Source organism: Arvicola amphibius, chromosome 9 (genome assembly GCF_903992535.2).
Source record: "Arvicola amphibius chromosome 9, mArvAmp1.2, whole genome shotgun sequence".
In the NCBI taxonomy this organism is placed as follows: domain Eukaryota; kingdom Metazoa; phylum Chordata; class Mammalia; order Rodentia; family Cricetidae; genus Arvicola; species Arvicola amphibius.
In genome coordinates this window covers 101,275,248-101,295,113 of record NC_052055.2, presented here as the reverse complement: position 1 = coordinate 101,295,113, position 19,866 = coordinate 101,275,248, and the positions used below count along the sequence as shown (strand labels likewise).

Genomic DNA, 19,866 nt, shown 5'->3' with positions numbered 1-19,866 from the left:
ACAGGTTCCCCAGCTGTCAGTCCAGAGTCAGTGACCTTGCTCAGGTCATCTGTTTTCTGTGGGTATCCCCATCATGGTCTCAACCCCTTTGCTCATATCTCACTCCTTTCTCTCTATGACTAACTCCAGGAGGTCAACCCAGTGCTTAGCTGTGGATCTCTGCATCTGCTTCCATCAGTTATTTGATCAAAGTTCTATGATGACAGTTAGCATAGTCATTAATCTGATTATAGGGGAAGGGAAGTTTAGGTCCCCTCTCCACTATTGCTTAGATTCTTAGCTGGGGTCATCCTCGTGGATTCCTGGGAATCTCCCTAGTTCCTGGTTTTCGCTAACCCCATAATGGCTCCCTTTTTCAAGGTATCTCTTTCTTGCTTTCCCTTCTGTCTTTCACCCAACTCGACCTTCCTGATCCCTCAGGTTCTCCTCCCCACTCACCTTCTTCCCTCTCCACTTCCCTACATTTCCCCTACCCCCACACTTCCAATTTACAAGGAGATCCTTCCCAGAGGGAATCTGTGTATGTCTCGGGTTCTCCTGTCTCCTGTCTTCTCTGGGGTTGTGGACTGTAGGCTGGTTATCTTTGCTTTATGTCTAATATCTATTTATGAATGCATACATACTGTGCTTGTCTTTCTGTGTCTGGGTTACCTCACTCAGGGTGTTTTTTCCCCTTGTTCTATCCATTTGCCTGCAAATTTCAAGGTGTCATTGCTTTTACCGCTGAGTAATACTCCATTGTGTAAATGTACCCACGTTTTCTTTATCCACTCTTTGGTTGAGGGGCATCTAGGTTGTTTCCAGGTTTTGGCTTTTATGAGTAATGCTGCTATGAACATAGTTGAGTATATGTCCTTGTGGTGTGAGTGTGAATCTTTGGATATATGCTCAAGAGTGGTATTGCTGGGCCTTGGGTAGACTGATTCCCAATTTACTGAGAAATCACCATGCTGATTTCATATCAAAATGTAAAAATAATCCAATTAAAAAATGGGTACAGATCTAAACTGAGAATTTTCAACAGAGGAATCTCAAATGGCCAAAAGGCACTTAAGGGAACTGCTTAGCATCCTTAGCCATCAGGGAAATGCAAATAAAAAACTCTGTGATACCATCTTATACCTGTCAGAATGGCTGAGATCAAAAAACACTAATGAAAGCTTATGCTTGAGAGGACTGGAGGAAGGGGAACACTCCTCCATTGCTGGTGGGAGTGCAGACTTGTCCAGCTACTTTGGAAATAGTATGATGGTTTCTCAGGAAAAACTGGGAATCGGCCTACCTCAGGACCCAGCGATAGCCCCCCCCCCCCTTTTTTTTTATTTTGACATTCAAACTCACTATGTAGCCTAGCTAGCCTGGAACTCATTGTAAAGAGTTCCATGCTAGCCTTGAACTCACAAAATCTCCCTACCCTCTGCCCACTGAGTACTGGATTTCAGGTGTCCTCACCACATCAGACTTTAACATTTTATTATTATTTAAGTTATATGAAAGATACTTTGACAAAAAATTCGAGTACCCAAGTTTAATATTTTAGATGGTCACATCTAGTCTGTTTTCACAAATGATTGTCACTGAATGTGTTAGGACCTATATAGTTCTTGTTTTGTGATGACTCAAACACAGGCAAGTACTGTCTGTACTCAGTTTTGTGGAGAAAGGGCCTCCCCATGCAGTACAGACTGAGCTGGAGCTTGCTGTATAGCCCAGGCTGCTCTTACATGCATACCATCTTCCTTCTGTCTCCCAGGCACTTGGAATGCAGATGTGTGCCCCATCTAGCTAGGACCCATAGTTTTGAAAGGAAGATTATATAGTACTATAGAGTTTTTTTTAACTTTTTAAGTTCATACTGAAATGTTATCTTTGGAACTCTGAAGAAATTAGTAACTTAGTGTATTTAATAGTCTTAGAAGTTCATTGTGTTTATTTGAATGAACTGTACACTAACATGAACATCTCTGTGGAAAGACTTGTAGACTTGACAACATAAGAACTAAAAAATTGGTTTCTTTTCCCTATTTGCTTCAAGTTAGTCAGATGTACGATAATGTAAAATTTTCATGCTCATGACAACAAGCTAATTTCATCTTCGGGACATCGTATAGCAGGGACTCTTGATGGTTGTCAACAGTGGTCTGTTCGTCTCATTGTATTAACTCTGCACACCGTGTCCTTCAGATCTACTGAGAGTCTCTTAGGCACCTGAGAGAATGATGCTACAGATCTCTAAAAACTGGAATTGGCCCTATAATCTACCCAGAAAAGTCAGACATGGTGCGGTGTGGTGGGAGTGTGCAGGAGCAGCACATCTCTGTCCCGTTGCTGAGATCTCAGCTGAGGGCCGTCAGATCTAGTGTGGTTGGCTGTGCGCTCTAACGAAGTCTGACTGGTTCACTTCCAGGTCGGGTTTGCAGCTGTGGTAGCTAGATTTGCTAAGCTGTTGTCTCCTCTCCTGGAAGTCAGAATGCCAGTGCTTGTTCTTTCAACTTTGCTGTGAAGATGAGGAGTCTGCTGTTTGGGAGAATCTCTTGCTGGTGGCATATATTCATTAAAGTTCTGGCCTTTCTCTTCACCAGTTCCATTTATTTTCTTCCTGTGTGTGTGTGTGGTGTGTGTGTGTGTGTGTGTGTGTAGATAAAATAAATGAAGCATTATTAAATATCACTTAATAAGAAGTCAAGACATTATTATTTATATGTTATAAAAGACTTATCAGTTCTTCCTGCAAAATGGAGTGAAATTTCTGAAATTTGTCAAAATGGCTCATTCATTTAGGAGCTTCTTTAAAGTGAGACACAAACAAAACCAAAAAGTCTAGTGCTGTGTAAGTGTCTTCTTGGGTTGTTTGAGGCAGTCCTTAGGGTATTTTACACAATGATGTATTTTGTTCTTAATGGAAATGTTCTTACAAGTGTTTCAGATATGATGCACTTTAAAAGACCTGCTGTGCATATCTTAACTTCCAGCTTTGATAGCTGTCATGCAACATCTACTGTTTTTCCTTCAACTTACTGAATATTGATAAAACTCTTAATTCAAAAATATTATGAATTTTAAAATCCAGGTATATTTGGTGTCTTAAATATAACAGAAATTTCTGACTGGCATAACAGGAAAGTGATTTTGTATTCTCTGCTAAATCTCAAATAGGAGGGCTTGTTATTTTTGATATATTGTAAGGTTTATTGTTGCACTTTTGGAATTTTACAAGTAAGCAAAGAGAGCCATCCCTAGAATTTCAGGACAGTCTCTGCTTGGTTAGAATTGTCTCTACTTGCCTGTCTCTAAAGAAATAGTTAAGAAGAAACTAGTGTCTATATAGCTTTGCTGGATAGACAGGTGACAAAGCTCACCAAAGATCCTGTACCTGTTTTCAGTATTTGTGATTCATTAAAAAAGAGGGGAGACAGGATGTAAATGCCCTGGAGGTGCTTTGGAAGGACCAGTCCATTGAGGAGAATGGAGAGCCTTCACAGAGGAAGTTGTATTTGTGCCTGACTTCCGGAGATTGAGGAAATGGCAGAGCAGAATGCACTTGGGAAGAGGGCAGTGACATCAGAAACAGGCGAAAACTTGGACAGCCGTGGCTGTTACACGGAGAAACCCTGTCTCGAAAAACAACAGCAGAACAAAAAACAAACAAATAGCTGGGCAGTGGTGGTATACACCTTTCATCCCAGCACTTGGGAGGCAGAGACAGGTGGATCTCTGTGAGTCTGAGGCCAGCCTGGTCTACAAGAGCTAGTTCCAGGGCTGTCTCGAAAAAAACAATAACAAAACAAAACAAAAACAAGCAAACAGAAACAGGCAAAAACTTAGCCTATAGGTATGCTTTAAGGACAGTGAGTTAGTTGTTTTGATCAGAACCTAAGATTTGTTTATTGAGGAATTAATCTGGAAAAGAAGTAGGACAGATTTCAGTTCTTTTGCCTGTTGTTTAAATGAGGTGTGATCTTATTCTACAGATGGTGCAACTGTAACTCAGGGAGAAAAGCTAAGGAGTTTTGTGATTTGGATGGAGATTCTAGGGAGGGGCCAGAAGAACACAGAGAGAAGAGGAGCTAGTAGCCCAGAGGTCATTAAGAAAATACTGCAGTGGTGAAGGCAGAAGATGTCGGGAATCACATTTGTTATTGTGTGGTATCTGCAGAAAAGGAAAGAGGACTGGATTTCGGTGATGTCAGCTTCACAGATAGAGCTAACTAACCTGCCGGGGTGCTCAGAGATAAGCAAAGTGACTTGTAACAAAGATTGAAAAAGGAGCATGTTTGGGATAAAAAGAGAGTACCTGTGAAGGACACGTTTTAAAAATAAATCAGTCTTAGTCTCTGCTTTTTTAACTGTAGTACTGGAAACCCTTCATCTGATGCTGTAGGTGGTGGCGTGTTTGGGGGGGGTCCTCAGAAATGATGGTGTATGGTAAAATCAGGTCTAAATGAGGCATATAAATAAAGTCTTGCAACACTGTTATATCATCTTTTTAACATAAGAATAACACAATAACTTTTTTAGTCTTCAAGAGACTTATGAAGCCAAGAGACACGAATTCTATGGTGAACGTCAGAGGAAGGAAGAAGAAATGAAGCAGATGTTTGTGCAGCGAGTGAAGGAGAAAGAAGCCATTTTGAAAGAAGCTGAAAGAGAGGTGAATGTGGTCCGATGTGATTTGTAGTTATTGTTTAGATGGTCTGGAAAACTGGAGGGTTCATCTTGTAATCATCCTTGGAAAACTGTGGCATATACAGTAGTCTTTAAATAGAGATGTCAAAGAAATTACAACCTGAAATCCAATTAACTTTTAGTCTTTGGAGTAAACATTTTTCCATTAGGAACAGTTTAGCAAAGACTTGTAACTACTAGGTTATTAAGAAATTTTGTAATACTATAACCAGAAACATTTTAACTATGGCTTTTAAAGTGTTTTTGTTGTTAAAATTCCTTCCCTAGGGAAGACAAAGCAGTGTCTTCCCCTTGTCCCAAGGTCCCAGCAACAGATTGTGGCACAGTTTTGCCAGAGTTCACTCTGGGGAAACCAATGGATTTATTGGGCTTCCTCACAGGGTTACTTAAAGAGGTGGGGCAGACACTTTATTGATGGGCATATTTCTAACCAGTTGTGAATGAACTGTCAGAAACACAGACACAATGATGTGTTTCCACAGTGTCAACATGTATTGAATAACAAGTTCATAAATAGAAATAAGTTTCATTGACTACAATGCCAATAATCCCAGATTCCCTAAATAGTTGGCTACTAACAATCATAGGTCCTTTTATTACACTCTCGATTACTCTTAGATCATACATTACATTGCATACAATAATGTGTGTGTGTGTGTATGCGTGTGTGTGTGTGTGTGTGTGTGTGTGTGTGTGCTAGAGTACCAGTTGGCTAGAGAAGGGCTGTAAAAAGATACTACAGGTTCAAAGAGGCGTTCCTGGGAGGGGGTATCACTGCATATGGTTAGATAAGACATTAAAGAACATAGATGCCTCTCGAGGGAGGCAGGACCTAGGTGTCGTAGGACTCTTATGGAGAAGCCCCTGGCCTGCTCTGTATATTTACCAAAGACATATGTAATGGGTGAAAGCCTAGAAATCCTTTGCACTGCATCAAGCAGTGAGGGCTGTCAAGTGGTAGGGATCTCTTCAGTCCGTTGACGTACACACTGTGTCAGAAGACAGTTAGTAGGGTTACAGCATCTCAGTGTTAGTTGTCCTTTGTTTGGAGTTCAAGTGAGAATGTTGAACTCTTTGTTTTTCTGGCGTGTTTGATATGTATTTAGGTATGTTTCCTTTTTGTTACATAATAGGGCCCATGTGTTCACAGTCTACTTTGATAATTCAGAGGTTGTTTTAGTAACATTTTGTTGCTGTGATAAAATGATATGACCAAGGTAATTGTAGAAGGAAGAGTTTATTTGGGTTTATGGTTTTAGAGTGGGCCTTCATAATGGCAGGGGAGCATGGTAGCAGGTGGCCAGAGCAGGAAGCTAAGAGATCACATCCTCAATGCAAGCACGAAACAATGAACTGGAAGTGGGGTGAGGCTATAAACTGTCAAAGCCCTCACCCAGTGACACGCCCTCACTCCAGAGAGCACCACCAGCTGGGAACCAAATGTTTAAATATACCTATGGGGGAGGCACTTCTTATTCAGACCTCACAGATCATAACTTTGTATTTGTATGAATAAGTTATTTATCAGTCTGTGCCTTATTGATACTAGCTGATATTTAGGTTCAGGGACACCTTCAAAGGGGCTCTTAATTCTTGTGCTCCCAGACACGGAGGTGAGAAGGGGCAGTTGCAGGTGAACTGTATATATTGAGGAATCCTGGTTGGGACTGTTAAAATTGTTTTATTGTTTTTGGTTATGTTTTCTTTTGTGTGTTTATGACTGTGTAGGTGGCCAAACTTAAGGTGAGGCACTTGGCTTTTGTAGTTTTGCCTCAAAATGCTGAATGATATCTCTGTCTGTAAGAATAGGTCAGGGTCATGCTAATTGTGTGGCTTCCCTTAGAAAAGAATGTCTCCCCCTCCAGTGATTCTCTCTTTGTAGTGACGGGTTAGAGTCTAGTCACTGGGTTCTTCTTGTCCTCTCTGATGAAGAGAGTCAATTTTTATAAATTTTACCAAAAGCCGGTCAGTATCCTTTGATTCAAGTAGAACTTTTATATCAGGGTTGCTTTTTACCTCAGGGATTTTTATAACCTTTAATCATACATACTTCATCTTTAAGTTTCATCTTTCAGAAACCCTTTTTCCCCCCAAACCTTTCACTTAAATCCTTTTTCTTTTGTTTTCTCTGTGGCTTTGGAGCCTGTCCTGGAACTAGCTCTTGTAGACCAGACTGGCCTCGAACTCACAGAGATCCACCTGCCTCTGTCTCCCGAGTGCTGGGATTAAAGGCGTGCACCACTACCGTCCGGCTTATTGTTTCCTTTTTATGTCAGTTAATGCCATAAAGAAAGAACAGAATGAAAAGCTTTAACAAATTACATTCATGGAATAATGTGATCTAAGGTTACCTATCCATAAAAACTAGTTTTTGTCTGTTGTAAGTTCTGGGCGACACGGTTGCCATTGGGTTCTCTTTCACTCATCCTTCCCTTGGCTCCACAAGAATTGGAGAGTTTCAGATGTTAATGTTCAAACGAGCTGGCCAAGAAAGCGGAGCTCCCAGTGACCTTGGATCATGACCCATCTTGTATGAACAGGAAAGAAAGTACACAGAGAGCAAAACATCTTTCTGTTTTAACCTTGTAATTACAATGTGAGATAAATTTGTTTTCCTCAAGAATTGGGGCAGATAGCAAATGGTTACTTTTTACTGGAGAAGAAAGGAGGAGTTCAGTGGTGTAGGCCAGACAGGACCCAGCATGGTCGTCTTCCTTCTAACACACATAAACTTGACCAGATGAGCCACCGTTGTCTGCTACATTGAGTGCAGGAGTAAGTATGGCCAGGAGACAGAGCCAGTGATCTCTCCTGCTCCTATTGCTTGCTCTTTTTACCTAGAAGTAATGAAAAGCTACCAGAGAGGACATGCTTGATTTTGAAGAGACATCCTCTGACATTTTAAAACTTAAAATTGTCTAATGGCCTCTATGTTAGAACAGGGCCAGGTTGCACTTCTCTTTATTCTCCATGGAACTTTGAATCGATGTCAAGTATGTGAGTGTTCAAACAGACTGTCTGCAGAAGTGGGATCCAGTTTATAGCTTTTGTAGAAGTTGAGGTTGTCCCTAGGGAGAAGAAAGCCTGGTCATAGGGAATTTCTCTTTTACCTTTTTTATCAGCAGAGCGGATTTAGCTATAGTATGCTGTTTGAATTTAAGATACCATCCAGAGGCTAGGTTTCTCTGCCCCCTAGCATTTAAGAGTGTCTAGGTCAAACTTACCCTAATTTTTTGAATGTATCAATGGGGTGTCTGATGGAAAGAAGGCAGCCTTGATTCCCATTTGTAAGGGGAGGGAAACGAATCAGTGAGGTAACAGAATAATTTTGTTGTTCTTGGTAATTTGCTCCTGTTCATTTGTGTTCCTTGCTCTTATTGCACATGAATTTGTGGATCTTTGTTCAATAGGCATTATGGATAAAATGTAAAGCAAGGATATAAAAATTGGCTCAATCACATAAAGGAACTCTCTTAAAATTAAAGTCCCCGTGGCAGCTGAAGGCTTTTCCTGGCAGCGTGGACGGCTGGATCAGGGGCTGGGAGGGTACTTACTGTACTGCTAGGCTAGAAACTGCTCCTGTGTGTGCTGCCGCATGGTGTCAGTTACGGGAACTGTACTTTTGTCTCACAGCTTCAGTCCAAGTTTGAGCACCTTAAAAGAATCCACCAGGAAGAGAGAATGAAACTTGAAGAAAAGAGAAGGGTGTTGGAGGAAGAATCAATTGCTTTCTCCAAGAAGAAAGCTACTTGTGATGTATTCCAGAGCCAGTCGTTTATGGCGGCAGCAGCAGCATTAAGAAGGACAAAGACCTAGAAGAAGTAAGAGTTCCCGCCACCCTGTCCCTGTGGCCCTGCCCCTCCCCTTTGGCTCCTCTCCCTGTTTGCTCTTCTTTCCCTGTGTTTTCTTCCTCCCTGTCTGCCTCCTGCTGCCAACACTAGAACAGGCCTGTCCTTGTTCTTCACTGTCCTCTCAGCAGGTGGACTACACCTGCCATATCTCACTCAGGTCTTCAGTGCTTACCAGAATTGAGGAGCGAGCAGAGTGAAACACCTCATGGGGAGAGTCGGGTCGGGGCATGGCTAGTGCTGGTCACAGCCTGCATAGCTCTAGTACAAGGCTGCTACCGTGAGTTAGTCTTTATTCTGTGTCTCTCTGGAGACTGCATTTTGATGGAGAATCACAGAATTAAATGTCTTATTAATAAAATCTTAATTATTAAGCTCATTTTAAAAGACTTAATTCTACTGATCACTGATTTTAGTGAGTATCTTTTGTTTTAATAAGGGAATCAGGCTATCAGCTGGAACTCCTGTGCTTTGAAGTCAGAGCTGGTGAAATCAGACAGACATAAAAATGCAGAGGAAAGTAGCGAGGACCTCAGTTCATGGGGGTGGCCTGAGTAGTGACTGGATGATGATCTCAAGCCTATAGGTTTAGGATATGTTAAAGTTACCAGTTTTTGAAAATGAATTTATTTTCCTTTTTATAATTTCATTCAGTACTCTGTGTCCCTCGCTTTATTCCTCCTACTTTAAATATTCTTTTTCTGCCTCACTGTTTTTACTGTCAAGACACCCGTCATGATCTGTTCTGTTGGGAGTGTTCCATCGGGGTCTTCTGCTCCACTGGTCCCTGTCATAGGAGGGCAGTGCTCTCCTGTGCTCCTCACAGAACAGGACTCTTGGTTCTGTGAACTCAGTGCCTATATTTTGTGTAATTATGTGTTGAAGGAAAGAATGTATAAAGGATGTATTTTGATTGAAATAATGGATTTAAGATATAAATTACAAATACAGTTTATTACTAGTTTTTACCATGCTTTGAATTAAAAAGAGATCTTTTTACTTTATTATTCCTTCATTGTAATCTAGAGTAAGAAAATAGGATCCCCAGTTTTCCCACATATATCCCCCCAATAAAGTTATCATTCCATTCTCCTTGAGAGTCATGCTGTTGTCTACAAAATGAGACAAACTGGCAGATTCTTTTCTCTTTCTTCCCTTGTATCCTAATAGGGATTGAGCCTGCATCTTCCCTTAAGAGGCAGCACTCTTACAGCTGAGTTTTAGTGCAAGCTTTTTGTTTCTTTTCTGAGACAGGGAATCATATATTCTAGGGTGGCTTCACTCCCTACATAGATGAGAACGATGCTGACCTTGTGGTCGTCATCCCTCTATCGCCAAGTGCTGGGGTTACAGTGTGTGCTACCATGTCTGGTTTTTGGGTTTACACAGTGCTAAAGAATCTAATGCAGAGCTTTACCCATTCTTTGCCAGCTGAGCTACAGCCATGCCCTGCCCAAGCACGAGCTGTACGATCTTAGGACTCACCCTCAAGGCACAGTGGGACCTGCTAGCTTCTTTTTCTTTTTCAAAGTCCCATAACTAAATATCCTGTATGTGTTGACTATTTGCTCTTCCTCTAAAAGCTTTGTGAAATTAATACTTTTGATAATTTTTACTTATGTTATTTTTTGAATTGTTGCATTCAAAACATTTTTTTCTTTTCAGCTTCAATTTTATGTAGTACGAGAGTTCCAGAGCACAGATGGTCGTCACAATCAAAAGTTATTGTATGCTTTGAGTTTATGCTAGTTTTGCTTTATCATTAACTCAGTTATCTAGCAAAGCGCTAAAGTTACTCACATTTATAGAAAACTATTTTCACATAGAAGGCTGCTCTGCCAGCCAAAGTGTGCAGTTCTCCCAGCCTTGCTGTCGTTAGAATCTGTAAGTTGCTAGTTTGCTGTGGATCTTGGTCTACTTTCCTATTGCCAAATTACCACTTTGCTGCGTGGTATTCTAAATGGCAAAGGTCATAGCCAGTAAAACTACAGAACTCCTTCATATTATGAATATCTGATTGTATTTTTATTATAGCATGGACTTATTTTTGTTGTATACTAAACAGAAAACACTGGAGGAATATACTTTGAGGTGTATTACAAAGTTAAAGCTAGTACCAATAGTAGAAAACTTTAAAATATTTGATAGAGTGACCCAATTATCAGTATTCTGAAGTTTCATGTCAAACTATGTAACCTTTTATACATCAGTGTGCCTTGTTGTGTATTGCTTGATAAAACAAAATCAATTTAAAAGTTCAAAAATACATTTGAAGCGGGGTTATTATATTCTTTTCCTTAAGCTATCATAAATATTTTTTAAATGCTGTCTTTCAGGGAATAAGAAAGCTGAAAATTGTATTAGAGTATCTGAATCTTAAATATATTAAAACTTGATACTTCATATTTCAGGAAACATTTGCATCAGTGCCTTTGTAGTCCTAGGACAATGTTTTATCTTTTCTAATGGTTATACATATATATGTTTTCATTCTTTTGTACTTGAATATTCTGTATTCTGAATAAAATTAATATTCTTGACAAATTTGCATATTTCCTAAAATGTGTTTAAATCGTTTAAATTTTTCTTTTTAATTGACACATAATTTATACTTTGATGCGGTAGAATGTGGTGTTTCACTACTTTCCTACAATATGTGTGATCAAATCAAGGTAATTGGCTTACTCATCAACTAAATAGCCATTTTGTATAGAAAACATTTAAGGTCCTCCTGTAAATATCCATTTATCTATATTTATTCATCAGCCATACTTATTTTACTGTGTTGTAGACTGTTAGAAAGTTCATCTTACCCAGTTTCACCCCTGCACCTATACTTTGTATCTCCACCTTCCCCATATCCTCCTCAGTCCCTACTAATTACTGTTCTTTTCTTACTCTTCTGTGTGAGAAAGAACATGCTGTATTTGTCTTCTGTACTTGACTTAAAATGCTGCCTTGTTCCTCCTTGGTAGTACAGGTGATAAGATTTCACTCGTACAACGGAATAGCATCCCATTGTGTATATCTGTGCTGCATTGTCCTTTCTGTGCATCCATGGATAGTGCCCTGGTTAATTCCGTATCCAGCGTGTTCTGAATAATGCTGCATTAAACCTGGGACCACACATGTGTCTTTGATGTACTGATTTAATTTCTACTGGCTGTATTCTTAGTAGTGGAACTACCAGATCATAATATCATTTGATTTCTATTATTTTTAAGAAGCTGTTTTCATAATGATCATACTCATTTATATTTTCAACAATAGTGTATGAAAGTTGCTTTCTCTACATCTTCACCAACATTTATTATTAATGTATTTCCTGATTATCTTTGTAAACTACCTATGTCCTTATTAACATTTTTAATGATGGTCACCAGTCTAACTGGAGTGAGCTCGCACCGTGACTGTGAAACAATCTTTATGTACTTACTGGCCACTTGGAGTGCGTTGAGATATGTATGTTCATTTTTGTTTGTCCGTTTTATAATTGGATTTTTTTAAACTGTAGTGTGTTTTTGGCCTCTGATTAGTCCATAGTTATTCCATTTCTGAGTCAACAGTTTACAGTATGTTCTGTTATTCTCTAGTTCTCCTACATCTGTTTCATTTGCTCTGTTGAAGCTTATTAGTTTGGCATCATTCTATTTGTTCATTTTTTGCTTTTGCTGACTGTGCTTTTGGTTTTTATCCAAACAGTCTTTGTCCAGACAGATGCCCTATATTGATTCCCATATAATTTCTTGAATGGTTTCAGGTTAAGTCATTTTCCATTTTTGAGATGATTTTTTTTATTGGTACAAAAAGCAAACCAACAGGAAGATGAGCACGCATTACCCATAAGTCAGGTGCCATCCACTCCAAGTAGCTGGCCCAACCCTCACCTCTCACACTTTTTATAGGTTAAAAAACACTTTTATTCTTGTCCATTTGAATCTGCCTATGTGGCCTAGGGGCCGCCAGGAGTTCTCTATAGCAGCGTTTTGTGCAGAAGCGGAACTGATAAAGTTAAAGCGGCTATTTTGTAAGTGTCTGTTTTCCCAAGATAAGGAGAAGGAGGATTTAGCTGAGCAAGCAAGAGTACAAAGGAAGAACCCACAGTAAAATTTAATCCATTCTAATCCTCCTCATATATATATATATATATATATATATATATATATATATAGTGAGTGATAAGTGCCTAGTTCCCCCCCCACCCCATTTGGATGCCCATTTTCCCAACACTATCTAAAAAATTTCTTATCTGTGTGAGGGGTGGCGGGCATGTGCTACAAGAACTGTGTGGAGGTGAGAGACAGCTTATGAAGGTTCTTCTTCCATCGTGTTGGTCCCAGCGATCTAACTCAGGTTGTTTGGTTGTTAGGTGTGGTGGCAAGCACCTTAGACCCCCTGTGTCGCCTGGCTGCCCCAGAGCCAGTTTTTGAAGAGACAGTCTCTTCTCTAGAAGCTATCCTTTCTGCTTTTGTTTAAAAAATCATTTGTCTGTACTGACCTGAGTTATTTCTGGTCTCTCTATTCTGTGTCGTTGGTCTATTTTAGTTTGTTTTGTTTGTTTGGAGTCTGGTATTTGTGATGAATCCAGCTTTGTTGTTTCTGCTCAAGATGACTTGACTATGTAAGGTCTTTTGTGGTTCTATTTAATTTTTTCTAGGTTTTCTTGTGCCAATATCAGGTATTTGGAAAGATACACATTGAATTGTAGATTGTAATGGGAGGTTTTTTTTTTTTTTAGCATACCTTTTATAGATGAGAGATCAGGAAGAACAGAAATTAGTAAGGTTGGGGGAAATTAAAATATAAAACCTTCAATTTGTGACTTTCTGTGAGGAGACCTGAACAACTTTCAGTAGATAGAGGAGTGAGTGCCAGAAAGGCAGAGGCACTAAAAGCCCACCCCAGGGTGGCTGAGGAGTAAAAGCTGCATTATATGCTTATATGCTTGGCTGGAAGGCATGCCTCAGTATCTTTAAAGGAATTAAGTGACACAGATTATGTCCTCTGGTCATAATTCAATGAGACATCAATAAAAAGATAGCAGAGACTTTTGTATGCTTGAATTAAGATTTTTTTTTATGCTGGGACCTCACCTGCATCAAGCTGTATAAACCCCACTCTAAATCATGTAATAAATTGCTCTTCCCTGGCAGCCCCATGGTAACTTCCCTTTTGTGACCAAAAATAAATAAATAAATATATAAAATTAAAAAACTAAAAAGGGTTTCTTAGTTATAATAAAAGATAAAGTAGATATAAGTATAGTAACTATAATTCTTGCTCAATACCTGCTTTGTTATATGTAATTTTACTATGTTAAAGTTAAAGCCTTCCTTTTTATTTAAACAGAAAAGGGGAAATGGTGTGGGAAGTCCTCCTATATATGTGTTGCTTTTATTGGTTAATGAATAAAACTGCTTTGGGTCTATAGCAGGGCAGAACAGACATAGGCGGGGAAAACTAAACTGAATGCTGGGAAAAAGAAGGCGGAGTCAGGGAGACACCATTTAGCTCCATTGGAGACAGTAAACCACAATCATGTGATGATACACAGATTAATGGAGATGGGTTAGTTTAGAATATAAGGGCTATCTAAAAATATGCTTAAGCTATTGGCCAAACAATATTACAAATAATATAGTTTCTATGTGGTTATTTCGAGTCTGGGCAGCCGGGAATGAAAAAGAAGGCTCCTACAACATCTTGCCTTTCCAACCTCCAGAGGTGGCTCCTGCATTCCTTGACTTTCCTTCTTTCCCTATATCCTGAAAGTCAGCTAAGCAGGTTATGCCATGGTATGAATCTGACTTGCTCTCTTCCTTCCCTCTCAAAGACTCTCTGTTATGTTGGGGTACCTGGTCAGTGTCCTTTATCCACCCCAGTTCTCCTTGTAACTTCTATTCACAAGTTCTATTTCTCCAGTATATTTTTGTTGCATTTTTAAATTAATTTGAGAATTTCATGCAATGCATCCAGTGTATTTTATCATAGTTACCCTAACTCCTCCCTATAAATTCTAATTTGTGATGCTAATATACTTATATGCTGACAAGGGTGGGGCCATCCACTTGAGCATGGACAGCCTACCAGGAGCCACAATCTTACAGAAAACTGACCCTCCCTCCCTCAGAAACCATCAACCTTCAATTAGCATCTGAGCTAGGAGTGGGGGGGGCTCTTTTTGTTTATTTTTGTTTTGAGATTAATATAATTATAATTACATTTTCCCTTCCCTTTCCTCCTGGCCAGCCCTCCCTATTTCTGCCTCCAAATTCATCACCCCCTCCCCTCTCTGTCGGTTTTGCAAGACAGGGTTTCTCTGCAGCTTTAGAGTCTGTCCTGGAGCTAGCTCTTGTAGACCAGGCTGGTCTCGAACTCACAGAGATCTGCCTGCCTTTGCCTCCCAAGTGCTGGGATGAAAGGTACACCACCACCACCTGGCTTGTGAGTTCTCTTTACTAATTGTTATTGCATCAGCATATGTATATGTGTATAATACATATTCATGAATATTATCTGTTCAGTCCACATGATGTTGCTTATATGTGTTTTCAGAGCTGCTTGGTGGTACACAACCAGTTGATGTGCTCTTCCTGGGGAAAACCACCTCTCCTACTCCCAGTTCCCCTCAGTTGCCTATAGTTAGTTCTTTGTGTAAGGTTGGGACCTGGGCTTTTCCCAATCTACTTTGGCATGTCCATTGGTGTCCTCCTTGTTCAGCTCACATTTGGGCAGTCATATTGGTGAGACATTGTGGGTGTCACTTCTGATGTTTCTAGGAGACAGTCTCCCAGCAAGCTCCCTGTTTCCCTGGCTGTCACAGTGTTCCCAGAGCTTCAGATGCAAGAGTGTTTTATAATAGTATCTACTGGGACTGGGACTCCACAGCTGTGCATTTTGATTTGTTGTGGTTTTCTGTAGTCTCCATTTGTTGCAAAGAGAAGTTTCCTTGATGAGGGTGAGGACTTTGCTTACCTGTGGGATAAGGGCAGATGTTAATGCGTTGTTGTTTAGGATTGTGCTACTTTAGTAAGTTAGAGGTTGTAGACTCTTCTCCAGTAACCATGACCTCACTAGGACTGAGTAGTTAGCTAAGCTTCCAGGACCAGGCATGATTTCTATGCCATGCATGCCGCCATGCTCCCCACCATGATGACAATGGACCAAGTCTCTAAACTGTAAGCAATCCTCCAATTAAATGTTTACCTTCACGAGAGTTGTTGTCATTGTGTCTCTTCACAGCAACAGAGCAGTAACTAAGACAGAAAGCCAATATGCTAAGGTAGGTGGGGGGGGTAATAAGGCTGCACCCCTGGGTGAAGAGCTTTAGGCACTCAGTGTCACCGAGAGAGGGAGATTAGATGTTCTCCAGAGACAAGCCTTCTCTAATAGGTTACCCAGCAGCCCTAAACACATGTATATATCTAATAATTGTTAATGGTGTCGAAAACAGGAATTAACACTGAGATGTTTCAAAGTAAAAATTTAATAATAGCCGAGCCATATTTTCAGTTTCCCATAGCAGGAGAATGAAAACGGCCCAGGTTAAAGGAAGAGTCCTCTGTACCAAGTGAGCAAATGATTAAAAGTGGAATTTTGCAATTATTTTTATGATCACAGGAAGTACATGTATGGATTTATGGTCAGACAGTTAATATACCATGAAATATATGGTCAGTCAATTCTCAGAATAATGGAAACAATTGAAGATGTGTAATTTACAAGATTATTGAAGAGGAACTAGTAAAAAAAAAGTTGACCTCTATCTAGGAACATGATCAAAATCTAACATTGTTTAACTAAAAAGGTATTGGAGTCAACTGTCCCTTAACAATAATAATAAAGAATTCATGAGCTTGGGGGTGGGGAGTGCACAGGAGTTGTAGGGGAAGGATGAGGGGAGGAAATGATGCTAATACAGTCCTCATGTATGACTTTTTAAAAAAACAAAACCTTTTTAAAAAAAACTGTCAAAAAGCTCATCAGCAATCAAGCAGGTTCTATCCCAGAGATGCGGAGATGGTTCAGTGTATGTAAATCAATAAGTGTGATAAACTCAAAGATAGATTCAGCATGATCATATCATTCAGTGTGGAAAAGGCCTTTGAGATCCACTCATGATAAAGCCCTGGAGAATCTAGGATCCAGGAGACATCTCTGCATTGTAAAGGCTGCGTCCAAAAACCCCACAGCCCTCATCATGATAGACAGAGAAAAACTTGAAACATTTGAATTAGAATAAGGTTAAAAAACAATTATTAGATACTAATTTATTTAGTGGTTTACTTAAAGCACTGCTTGTACTGCCTATTTCCCAAGCATGGCTTCACTGGCTACATAGAACACAATGACCTGGAAAAAGAGCAGAAACAGTGGGCCGTTGCCCTTAACAACTGCTGACTGCCACACACGCTTCTGTAAAAGCTGCTTGCTTGCCTGCCACACCTTGTGGTATAAAATGAGAATACAAATTAAACCCAAGCAACAAAGCCTGTCGGGAGCATCCTAGCTATGGCCCACCAGTGACATCTCCTCTCATTGGTGTTGGAGTACTTATTCCAGAAAGGTTCCTGCAACACATTTCCACTAAAGTAGAACAAGACTAGCATGTCCATTTTTCTCTCACTACTGTTCATTTGTGCTTGAAATCTTAGCTGGAGCAGACAAAAGAAAGAGATAAGGGAATACAAAGGAAAGGAAAGGAGTCAGAGTGTCCTTATTTGCTCTTGATTTGATCCTGAACATTAAAGGCCCTAAAAGTTCCACCAGAAAACTCATATAGCTGACAAACATTTTCAACAACATGACAGGATACAGAATTAGCACACATGTACAAGGCTTTTTCTTTTAGGCCATGAAGTAGCTCCCAAATCATGACATGGAGACTTCTTGTTAGTTACAAATGTTTGGCCTTATCTTATGCTTTTTCCACTAGCTCTTATAATTTAACCTGTTTTCCTTTATCTATGTTTTGCCTCAGGGCTTTTTACCTTTCTGTATATCTTACTTTTACTGCCTTCTCTGTCTGTCTGCCTGGTGGCTGCCTGGCTTCTGGCACTGGGTATGTCCTCTTTCTCCCTCATTCTCTCTTTCTCTCCAGCCTAGATTTCTCCTCCTACTTATTCTCTCTGCTCTCCAGCCCCTCCTATCCCTCTCCTGCCTAGCTATTGGCCATTCAGTTTTTTACTAGACCAATCAGGTGCCTTAGGCAGGCAAGATGAAACAAATGTAACACATATTTACATAGTTAAAGTAATATTCTGCAGCCTAAACAATGTAACACATCTTTACATAGTTAAATATTCTACAACACACACAAAATTCTATAGACCTCCTATGTACATGACAAATACATTGGGAAAGAAGCCAGGGAAATAATCTCATTCACAAAAGCCTGAAATATATAAAATGCCCTGAAATAAACCTAACTAGGAAGTGAAACGCTTGTAGAGTGAACTCTTTAAAACTCCAAAGAGAGAAAACACCAGAGGATGGAAAGCCGGGATCCGTGGTGGTGGGGGGGCAAATTTAAGATTGCCAAAGTGGTCATGCTACCTCAAGCAGCTTAGCGATTCATTGCTATCCTCATCAACATTGCAGCTTAGCGATTCATTGCTATCCTTTCACAGACTTAGAAGACAAGGCCCAAATATGTGTATGGAAACAGGATCATAGCAAATGCAATTTTGAGCCATGAGAATAGTGCCGGAGGTATTACCACACCTGACATAATCATAGTATAAAACAGCACGGTGCCGGCACGAAACAGACACACAGATCCGTGGGGCGGAATAAAGGACCCAGAAAACCCATCTCGAACAGCTGCTTGATTTCTGAAGGAAGCCAAAAGTGCACACAGGATAAGAGGCAGCCTGTTGAGCAAATGGTACTGGAAACATGTAGGGAGAAGAGGGAAATTCGATCTTTCCAACTGCACACATATCAACTCAAAATTGCTCAAGGACCACAGCATAAAACCTGCAACTCTGAAACTTTTCTCTGGAAGAAAACGGAGTTGGATACAGGATAGACATAGGTAAGATCTTTCTAAGCAGGGAACACAGCGAACAATTGACAAGTAGGGCTTCATGAAGTTAAAAAGCTGCTGTGCAGCAAAGGGAATGGTCTTTCTAGTGAAAAGGCCACCGACAGAATGGACAGAAGATTAATAGCTAGAATATACAAAAAACTCAAAACACCTAAACATCAAACATTACAACAACTCCATCAGAAATGGAATCTGGAACTGATTAGAGTGCCCAGAGAAATATTAATGCTAATAAACACTTTAAAAAGTGTTCAACATCCTTAGCCATTAGATAAATGCAAATTTAAACTACTTTGCAATTCCAACTCATCCCGTTCAGAATGGCTATTCTCAAAAAATATAAGTAAACTGGGTGATGGTGGCACATGCCTTTAATTCCAGTATGTGAAGGCCGAGTCCAAGGCCAGCCTTCTATACAGAGTGAGTTCTAGGACAACTAAGGCTACTACACAGAAACTCAATCTCGAAAACAAAACAAAAACAGTACAGGCTAGGTGTGATGGTTCATGCCTTTAATCCCAACTCTTGGGAGGCAAAGGCAGGAAGACCTGTGCATTCGAGGTCAGCCTGGTCTACATAGTAAGTTCCAGGACAGACAGGACTACAAAGACCCTTTCTCACCACACCCCACCCTGTAAATTGTAATGATAACATTTGGCCATGTTACGGGGAAATAGGGTCATTTATGAAAGTCAGTGTGAAAGCTAGAAATAGAACTATCATATGCCCCAGGGATATCATCCTTGGCATGTAACCAACGGACTCTGTATCCTACTAGTGAGATACTTGCTCATCCATGCTGCTCTGTTCACAGTAGTCAGGAAATAGACTCAGCCTAAAATCCATCAACAGATGAGTGTATAATGAAAATGTAGGACAGCTACAAAGGAAGTTTATTCAAATGTGAAGAAAGATGAAATTATGAAATTTGCAGGTATCGTAGTCCCCGTTCTACTGCTGCGAAGAGTCACCACGACCAAAGCAATTCATAAAACAAAGTGTTTAATTGGCAGCTTGATTACAGTTTCAGAAGTTGGGTCCATTATCATCATGGTGTGAAGCACGGTAGCGTGCAGGCAGGTGCTGGAGCAGTAGCTCAGAGTTACATCCTGACCAGAGAAAGAGATCTGGCTTGGCGTGGGCTTTTGAAACTCAAAGCTCACCTTAGTGACACACTTCCTCCCAGAAGGCCACACTTCCTAATCTTTCTAATCCTTTCAAACAGTTCCACTCCCTGGTGACCAAGCACTGGAAAAACTGTACTGACTTTGGCCACCCAAACCA

At 40.1% G+C, this 19,866-nt stretch overlaps 1 protein-coding gene across 1 annotated transcript in view; it reads left to right on the top strand.

Annotated features, from left to right (window-relative positions):
- Positions 1 to 11,078, top strand: part of Septin10 (septin 10) — a 29,628-nt gene extending 18,550 nt beyond the window's left edge. Inside the window, 2 exon segments of the mRNA XM_038341567.2 lie at positions 4,519 to 4,651; positions 8,320 to 11,078. Coding sequence (XP_038197495.1) covers positions 4,519 to 4,651; positions 8,320 to 8,502 — 316 coding nt within the window. The 3' untranslated portion in view covers positions 8,503 to 11,078.
- The last annotated feature ends 8,788 nt before the right edge of the window (positions 11,079 to 19,866 follow it).